Source organism: Chiloscyllium plagiosum, unplaced genomic scaffold (assembly GCF_037043375.1).
Source record: "Chiloscyllium plagiosum isolate Xiang-an unplaced genomic scaffold, Cpla_swu_hap1 HiC_scaffold_32, whole genome shotgun sequence".
Lineage (NCBI taxonomy): Eukaryota > Metazoa > Chordata > Chondrichthyes > Orectolobiformes > Hemiscylliidae > Chiloscyllium > Chiloscyllium plagiosum.
In genome coordinates this window covers 48,409,485-48,419,501 of record NW_028270170.1, presented here as the reverse complement: position 1 = coordinate 48,419,501, position 10,017 = coordinate 48,409,485, and the positions used below count along the sequence as shown (strand labels likewise).

The window sequence follows — 10,017 nt, the reverse complement described above, 5'->3', positions numbered from 1 at the left end:
GCTGATCCCAATTGCTGAGAAATTAAAGCTTTACAGTGGGCACTGGAAACCTTGAAGATCGGTCCATAAAGTCAGAATTTGGAGTTTGCTGTCTTGATCAACAGTAAATGTACTGAACTGGGTAAGTATTAAAACTGAAACCATCACCCAGTTCATATACACTGAGCCCCAGCAGAACAGACACTGACTCTCTTCATGCCCCTCCTCCCCTACACACACCTACCCCCACAGTCTCAGCTACTTCTGTCACAACACTATCAGCTTTGCAGTGCTGTTTGACATTGCAATTGGCTTTAGCAAATTTGGTCATAATTCTTGTTGGACTAAAAAAAGACAGCATTGTCTTGAGCAATCAGATGATTATTTATTATATACTCGATGCAAATCTGTTTCTAGGTCCTTGATTGCTTGACTGATGAGACCATTGTGCCCATTTTCCTTTATCGTGTCACTCATCCTCCAGCAAATAGGAAGCCCCAACTGCACAACAGCTCATGAAGTTGAGATGAGAGCAGCTGAAACCTGCAGGAATTGGATTCTGGTGAGAATGCAGGCAGTATGATGAGAGTTGGTAGGATCATGCAGGGTGCACATGCCATTGGGGGCTGCTTAATAGATTCTTCTGTGTTGGACTGGGGAAAGATAAATGCCCTCCATCACCGCACTATATTACTGGAGGAATTGGGGAAACTTAAAGGATTGCCCTCCTTTGGGTTGAGGCATTTATGGCATGCAAGGTTATAGGAGGATTTGGAGAATCTGCTCATGCTGGGGGTCAGATTTTACACTTGTAAATCGATCTCCAAAGGTAACTTCAGTGTTGAAGGACTAATAGATTTACTGTTGGCTGGACAGATAGTGACATGAATGGAAAGGCAAAGTTTCAACTGTGTATAACTTTCAGCCATTCACTCCAGCCTGTTTTATACCATCTCAAAGGTAAAGATGACCTTTCCAGCACAGATTGAAAGGAAAATTCAATTTACAATCCAGGATTTTAGAACTCTCCCTACACTGTCCCCATCGAACAGCCCAAGGGAGGGTACAGTGCAGGGTTAGATAATGGTCAACTTGGTAAATATTTCTAGTGCAGGTACATAGTTAGATAAAGCTCCAGTGTACCACTTTTCACTGCTCCATTGCTGCCTAATCCGTTGAAAACTTGCCATCTACACTCAGACCTGTGTAGACAATGTTTTTGGTATATCCTGAGATGGGTCACTGAATGGCTTTTGCTTTCATTTCATGTGGATAATGAGGAATATTTTAAAAATAAAGTGATAAAATTGATAAGCCGATGGGTTTGCTCCGTTTCCACTTTGTCTTGTCTAATTCTTACACAACCACAATTGTTTGAGAATGTCCAGCAGGCTGTGCAAAACAATACTGCCTGATCTGCCAGTCACGACTTAAAACCAAGTCCAGGATGGGCCCCTGAGGCAGCACTGTTCTCTGCAAAAACAGGACACAGCAAAGTAATGTTCCTGCAAAATCCTGATGAGGCCTTAACTGCCTGGCAGGACTGGGTCTGACACATGTCTCTTAATGTCTGTATCTGTGCTAGAGCTTTCCAAATGTTCTGGGAGTGAGGGAAAGCGAGATGGGCTGAAACAAGGGGATGAGGGAGCCAGCCTCTGAAAAGTTGCCGCGTGGGGAGGGGAGGTTTGTTGACCTGGTGGAAGATGTAGGCTCAGAGTTTGATCTGGCAGCATTGTCAGCAGGGCTCCACTAGGCAAGGATTCCTGGGATTTTTCCTGTGGTTTCTCCGCCTTGGAGTAGAATGGAGTCTGGAGAAAGAAACAGCATTCAGTGAGAATTGTTGTTATGATCACATTCTTATAGTTTAATGATCCAAAAGGTGGGCAGAATTTGAGGGACGTGGCTGGAGATGTGCATTAATATCTGAAAAAGGGCTGAAATTAGGAAAATATGAGACAGCAAGAGTCATGGTGACTCAGTGGTTAGCACTGCTGCCTCACAGCACCAGGGTCCCTGGTTCGATTTCCAGCCTCAGTCTGTGTTAAGTTTGCACATTTTCTCTCTCTGTGTGGGTTTCCTCCCACTCCAAAAATGTGCAGATAGATGATCGGTCATGCTAAATTGCTCATAGAGTCCAGCGATGTGCAGGCTAGGTGAGTTAGCTATGGCAAATGCCTTTCAGAGGGTTGGTGTGGACTCAATGGGCTGAAGGGCCTCCTTCCATACTGTAGGGATTCTATGATACTCTGAGGGGGGTTATACAGCCTGGTGAACCTGCTCCATCATTCAATATGACATCCCGTTCCTGTACAAACACCAGGACCCAGTCCAAATGAATCAATGGACTAATTACATGGAAGAACATAAGTGAAAGCAGGAATGAACCATATGTTTCCCTGTGCCTCCAATTCCCTACTCTTCAGGGGCTGCCCTAACATTCACTATGGTCATGACTGAGTTTCTGCTCTGTCACTTTTACCCTCCGTCCTCTTGATGCCACCTTGTCTCAGTAATAATAATGTTACTAAGACTTATTCAGGAATGTAGTATCCAGAAAACCTGGACATGAGGAATTTCAGCTAAATTAAAAATCTGGAACTCCTCTCTTTACAGCACTGTGGGTGTACCTGCATCACACACTGCCGCAGTGCAAGAGACAGCTTGCCAGCACAATCTCAAGGGAAACTTGGGAATAGGCAATAAATGCTGGACTAGCCAGCAATGCCAACATCTCACAAATGACTACATTTCAATAATTGGTTTCCCCTGCCTGTTCATATGACTGGCAATGGACTTTCAATGGCAGATGGCTTTAGATCTTTCACTGTTAAATATGACACTTACCTCTAGAGGAGCCATTGGAAGTGGAGTTGCAGATTGAGGAGAGGGCAACACTTTAGGTTCTGCTGATAGTGGAGAGTACATATCAATGGGACGAGATGTTGGTGACACAGCACTGTAAGCTGGGGGAACAGGTACAGGGACTACCTGGCGCTGCAGGAGCTGCAAGATGATGTTGATATCAGCTGTCATCCTGGTCTCCAATCTGTGGCAAAGTCAAAAACATGCTGTTGGTTGAGTTTCCTGCCCTCAGGGCCATTGAAAACATGCCCTCAAATAATTTTTACTTTGCTACCAATATCTACCTTGTGGTGACTGCCCAATTCAAGCCATGTAGGATGGGAGAGGGACGCCCAATGCTGTAGGCCTTCCTCTTCCATCCTACATGGTCTCATAATGGACAAACATGGACGATAATGGAATAGTGTAGGTTAGATGGGCCTTAGATTGGTTTCATAGGTCAGCTCAACATTGAAGGCCAAAGGGCCTGTACTGCACTGTAATATTCAATGTAATGTCTAGATCTCAGATATCACTTCATGTTACCAAGGCTCTTACAGACAACAGAGATGGGACAACTTCTATTTATCGGTCTGGCCTGGCTCAAACTGGTTTTCTGATTGAAACTGCGTTTTTAACACACATGCATTTCCCCATCCTTTGGCTTCCACCTCACTTGAGTGAGGTCCCCTTTCTAGCTTGCTTTGCCAAGACTTCGTCTCTCAAGCCATGCCACTCCTATTCCTGCAGATCCCTGTCAGGCTCCCTGTCTATGACTTGTTGTTGACCTACATCCATTCCTTGGTCAATAATGCTGTCCTGAATTGGCACCCTGGCCTTCTGGATATGGAAATCTTCCAGATCAGAAGAATACAGATACATGCTGAGATTGATGTTCTGCTTTCATGTCACAAAGCTCAAATCTCTACAAACAAGAGACATAACATTTCTGCTATGTTTAGCAGAATCTCCGTCCAGCGGCGATTCACACGAATGATCTCTGCAATGGCAGGCCTAACATATGATGAATGGCTGAGGATCCTGGGATTGTATTTGTTAGAGTTTAGAAGGTGAGGGGAGATCTAATAGAAACTTACAAGATAATGCATGGCTTAGAAAGGCTGGAAAATCGTTCCCTAGGTAAAAACAAGGATTGCAGATGCTGGAAACCAGATTCTTGATTAGAGCAATGCTGGAAAAGCACAGCAGGTCAGGCAGCATCCGAGGAGCAGGGAAATCGACATTTCAGGCAAAAGCCCCTCATTAGGAATACAGGAGGGCTTTTGCCCGAAATATCGATTTTCCAGCTCCTCAGATGCTGCCTGAACTGCTGTGCTTTTCCAGCACCACTCTAACCTGGAAAACTGTTTCCCACAGGCGGGGATACTAGGACCCGTGGACACAGCCTTAGAATTAGAGGGAGTCGATTTAGAGGGAAATGAGGAGACAATTCTTCAGCCAGAGAGTGGTAAGCCTGTGGACCTGTGGAATTCATTGCCACGGAGACAGTGGAGGCTGGGACGTTAAATTGTCTTCAAGGCAGAGATTGATAAATTCTTAATCTTGCAAGGAATTAAGGGATATGGAGTGAGTGTGGGTAAGTGGTGTTGAAATGCCCATCAGCCATGATTGAATGGCAGAGTGGACTCGATGGGCCAAATGGCTTTACTTCCACTCCCATTTCTTATTGTCTTATGTTTAGAAAATCCCATTGGCAATCTCGCCAGTTTGAGAACTCATTTTTCTTACCATGCTCAAAGCAATCATGACAACTCTGAGGGTTTGATGAACTTCAACTTTATAACATACAATATGTTAAGGAACTGGTGCAGTCATATTCCATGAATGGTCTGGACTCTCGATGAAGTATTTAAATGATTAAATAAAAACCGCTTGGGAACTATACAGCCTTCTGGACTCCAGTCCTAAAACTGTTGAACTCAATATTGAGGCAACTTCTCCCATGTCCTTACCCCAACTGCCACACCCCAGGCCTTGTTGTCACATGGTCTGTTTATACACACCACCCATTGTTTGCCACTAATAGACACCATTAGTAGCTATTCATTCACCTAGGCTGATTGTTATCCACTCCTATGTCTGTGCAACACTTCTCTCTGGGCTCTATCTCCATCTATGGTTTATTCTTTAACCCCTCCCACCAGCCCATCCTCTGCATAAAAAAGAACATTTTCCTAGCTACCACAGTTCTGAAAGTCATTGGACTTGAAACATTAACTCTGATTTCTCTTCATAGATGCTGCAAGACCTGTGGAGGTTTTCCAGCAATATCTGTTTTTGATTTTGCATTTAAATGATTATATGTGTTTAGTGCCTGTAGTGTAAAGAATAGTGTGTTCATTTTTAATTTAACATTCCTTCTTTGAATAGCTGTTACTTTCCTATTAGCTGCAGAATTTGTTTTGTTTCCCACATCATTGTTACATTTGCATGTATTCAACCTGATTACTTAGTATACTTGATATAGGTCACCCTCGCTATTCAGTGTTTGGACTACAAATGTGTTTCTTGAGTAAAACACCATTACTATTAATTATTAACTAACTAACTGGCTCTGTCCTTAGCCAATACCAGAGTTGCAAAAGTTAAAGTTACTGAACTTGTAATCAAGAGGGCCTTGTGTTCAGATTCTACCATGGCAGCTTGTGCTCTTTCAAATTCAATGAATAAAATCTGGGATTGAACACTAGTCATCAATAATGGTGACTCTGAAACCAATGTAACTGGCACCTCCCTTTAGCATTATCCTTTGCTCAGACTGGCCTCAGTGCTCAGATCCAAAGCAATGTGGTTGACTTTTAAATGCAAGACTGTCATTTCAAAGCCAATTAGAGATGGGTGACAGAATCTAGCCTTGCCAATGATATCCACATCCTGTAAAGAATGTTTTAGTGAGTTTTGAGAAGATTTATAGTTCATGTTAAGGTTCTGGATGTCGGTCTGCTCACTGAGTTGGAAGGTTCATTTCTAGACATTTCATCAGAGCTGAAAATGTGTTGCTGGAAAAGCACAGCAGGTCAGGCAGCATCCAAGGAGCAGGAGAATCGACATTTCGGGCATGAGCCCTTCTTCAGGAACCATTCTTCAGAAACCATTCCTGAAGAAGGGCTCATGCCCGAAACGTGATTCTCCTGCTCCTTGGATGCTGCCTGAACTGCCGTGCTTTTCCAGCAACACATTTTCAGCTCTGCTCCCAGACATTTCATCACCCTACCAGGTAACATCTTCAGTGGGCCTCCAGGCGAAGCACTGTTCATGATTCCTGCTTTCTGTTTATATGTTTGGGTTGGTGATGTTGCAGGCAGGGCGTTCCATGCCCTAACTACTCTCTGCGTAAAGAAACTACCTCTGATATCTGTCCTATATTTATCACTCCTCAGTTTAAAGCTATGTCTGCTCATGCTAGCCATCACCATCTGAGGAAAAAGGCTCTCACTGTCCACCCGATCTAACCCTCTGATCATCTCATATGTCTCGATTAAGTCACCTCTCAACCTTCTCTCTAACGAAAGCAGCCTCAAGTCCCTCAGGCTTTCCTCGTAAGACCTTCCCTCCATACCAGGCAACATCCTGGTAAATCCCCCCTGAACCCTTTCCAGAGATTCCACATCCTCCTATAATGCAGTGACCAGAACTGTACGCAATACTCCAAGTGTGGCCGCACCAGAGTTTTGTACAGCTGCAGCATGACCTGATGGCTCTGAAACTCAACCTCTCTACCAATAAAAGCTAACACACCATATGCCTTCATAACAACCCTATCAACCTGGGTGGCAACTTTCAGGGGTCTATCGACAGAGACACCGAGATCTCTCTGCTCACCTACACTGCTAAGAATCTTACCATTAGCCTAGTACTCTTTATTCCTGTTGCTCCTTCCAAAGTGAGTCACCACACACTTTTCCACATCAAACTCCATTTGCTTCTTCTCAGCCCAGCTCTGCAACTTATCTATGTCCCTCTGTGACCTGCAACATCCTTCGTCACTATCCACAACTCCACCGACCTTAGTGTCATCCACAAATTTATTAACCTATCCTTCTACGCCCTCATCCAGGTCATTTATAAAAATGACAAACAGCAGTTGCCCCAAAACAGATCCTTGCGGTACACCACTAGTAACTGAACTCCAGGATGAACATTTCCCATCAACCACCACCCTCTGTCTTCTTTCAGCTAGCCAATTTCTGGTCCAAACTGCCAAATCATCCTCAATCCCATGCCTCCATTTCTTGTGCAAAAACCTACTGAAATCCCTGTACACCACATCAACCGCTTTCCCCTCATCCACCTGTTTGGTCACTTTCTCAAAGAACTCAATAAGGTTTGTGAGGCACAACTTACCCTTCACAAAACCGTGTTGACTATCCCTAATCAACTTATTCCTTTTGAGATTATTATAAATTCTATCTCTTATAACCTTTTTGAACACTTTACCCACAATCAAAGTAAGGCTCACTGGTCTATAATTATCAGGGTTGTCTCTATTCCCCTTCTTGAATAAGGGGACATTTGCTATCCTCCAGCCTTCTGGCACTATTCCTGTAGACAATGAAGACATAAAGATCAAAGCCAAAGGCTCGGCAATCTTCTTCCCAGAGAATTCTTGGATAAATCCCTTCTGGCCCAGGGGACTTATCTATTTTCACACTTTGCAGAATTACTAACCCCTCCTCCTTGTGAACCTCAATCCCATCTCGTCTAATAGCCTGTATCTCAGTATTCTTTTTGACAACATTGTCTTTTTCCAGTGTGAATACTGATGAAACATTTTCACTTAGCGCTTCCCCATCTCTTCGGACTCTACCCACAACTTCCCACTACTGTCCTTGATTGGCCCTAATCTTACTCTAGTCATTCTTTTATTCCTGATATAAAGCTTTAGGGTTTTCCTTGATCCTGCCTGCCAACGACTTCTCATGTCCCCTCCTGGCTCTTCTTAGCTCTCTCTTTAGGTCTTTCCTGGCTAACTTGTAAATCTCAAGTGCCCAAACTGAGCTTTCACATCTCATTCTAACGTAAGCCTTCTCCTTCCTTTTATTAAGGGTTTAGAGGCTTATGAGCCAAATGCTGGCAAATGGGAATAGATTAATTTGGCATGGATGAGTTGGACTGAAGGTCTGTTTCCATGCTGGACATCTCTAGAACTGTATGACAATAACTTGGCACTGAATCAAAGGTTTTGTGCATATTTTAAATTAAACAATTAATTAATGTAAACAACATGAGAGTTTGTGTCAGCAGTGCAAGAGTATATGTTTGAGGACATGAGAAATATCCCTTAACTTAATTGTGAATATACTGTAGGACAAATGTTAGTATGAATGAGACTGTGTGTGTGTGTGTGTGTGAATGAGTGTGAGTGCAAGTGTGAGTATTGATGAACGTGTATGTGGTTCCTGCTTTCCTCCCATTCACAATCACATGACCAAGCAGTAATAGTGTGGCATCCAACAGAAGTGGCACAGATCACACAGCATGATGGCAAAGTGCCATGGAATTACCAGGAGAAAGTGAGGACTGCAGATGCTGGAGAGTCAGAGTCGAGAAGGGGACACTGGAAAAGCACAGCAGGTCAGGCAGCATCTGAGGAGCAGGAGAATTGATGTTTTGCACATAAGCCCTTCATCAGGGATTATCACTGCAGTACCAACGCATGGGTGATTCTAATCTCGAGTTTTAACCTCCCTCTTTCTTCTGGAGATCACTATACTATCATGATGATGAATTATAACCCTAGATCACCTATGGACACATTGAACTTTTAATTCTAAATGTTATTTAAGAAGAGCAATTACAGCCAAACCAGAAGTGAGAATGGATATTCTAAACAACATATTTCAGTGACTGTGGACGTCTTAGTCTTGAGGGAGATTATGTAATGTAACACCAGATGAGCTGTCAAGGAGCTTCAAAAAGAGAAACGCATTTCAAGCTGAACTGTATTTTCCTGTGAATTACCTTAGACAGTGGACGTTATCAGAGAAAAGAGATTTGTCTGATTGAAAGACATGTTTATGCTTTCCCTTTTTAAGAATACACAAGAACGTGAGTTAAAAGTCAGTTTTAACTCAGGTCTGGGTGTGCTATTGTGCAAAGATGTGTGCTGTGAGAGTCACATCTGAGAAAACCACAAGTCTCCCTTGCACTGCAGGATGTCCTTCCTGGAAGCCAGGAAAGAAGTGAAAGTTCTGCCAAAGTGAAACAAGACAAAGAGCTTTCAGCTGACCCACAAAGTCAAGCATCTCAAAACCAACCACTCACTATCCGACATGTGTTACTGGTATCGCCTAAAGTAACAGCTGCAAAGGTGCTAGTCTACTCTTCACAGAACTCGGAGCCTGATCCATATCTCTTTATTCAACCTCTGCCTTTGTCGTAGATACATATTTTGTTTCTAATCTCTGTGCATATGTATCACATTATTACTTCTCATGATTAGTAATTAGTAAATTTACTCTTTTGTTAACCGGTAATTTAACTGGTAATTACTGTTTCATTTGTGTTTGTGAGAAAGTCATCAACATAGGAAGGGATTCTTTGTGAATTAACCTTGTCAGGACCATTGAGTGTACAGGTAAATAAAGAAGCTGAACTAATTCAGTCAGGTCACCCTGGAATTTGACAATTTGGGGTATCATCTTGGATTCTTCTCCAGGGTCTGGTTGTAATAACTGATTATAGTTTGGCTAGTTGCATGCCTCACGACACTGTGATGTTCTCACCTGTTAAGCTGTGCATGGAGAATCTCCAGCCTGGATTCCACCTCCAGCCGTGCCCTGTCCTCCATGCTGGCTGCTCTCCCCAAGTTAGCATGAGCTGACGCCGAACGTCCTTGTAATTCTGAAAACTGGCTGTCCTTTCTCTCGTCCCAGAAACTGAACATATTTGACACACTTGTAAAAGTACCTGAAAGAGGTGCAGGTTGAAACAGCTCAGTAAGCTCCAGAGAAACTTTACACAATACATTGACAGAAAAATGCAGAGGGGTCAAAGGTAATACTGGGTTTATTTTTATTTATTTTTCTTTTTTCTAACCCCCACACTACTGCCTAAGTGCGGTAGTGCTTATTTTTTTCCCCAGCACCCATGGTGTGTGTGTGCAGGTGTGAGACACAGTGAAAGACACAAAGTGCACGAATCTTTATTCAAATTCCACCACCAGGAAGATAGGAA

General features: G+C 43.2%; 1 protein-coding gene across 2 annotated transcripts in view; it reads right to left on the bottom strand.

Annotated features, from left to right (window-relative positions):
* Positions 1-402: 402 nt before the first annotated feature.
* The window catches only part of kcnh6a (potassium voltage-gated channel, subfamily H (eag-related), member 6a), a 427,015-nt gene continuing 417,400 nt past the window's right edge, over positions 403-10,017 (bottom strand). For both annotated transcript variants that reach the window (XM_087977979.1, XM_087977980.1), the window contains 3 exons: positions 9,567-9,750; positions 2,824-3,025; positions 403-1,787 (listed from right to left, as the gene is read on the bottom strand). In XM_087977979.1, the coding sequence (XP_087834105.1) occupies positions 1,506-1,787; positions 2,824-3,025; positions 9,567-9,750 (668 nt within the window). In that variant the 3' untranslated portion in view covers positions 403-1,505. The remainder of the gene's footprint in view (positions 1,788-2,823; positions 3,026-9,566; positions 9,751-10,017) is intronic.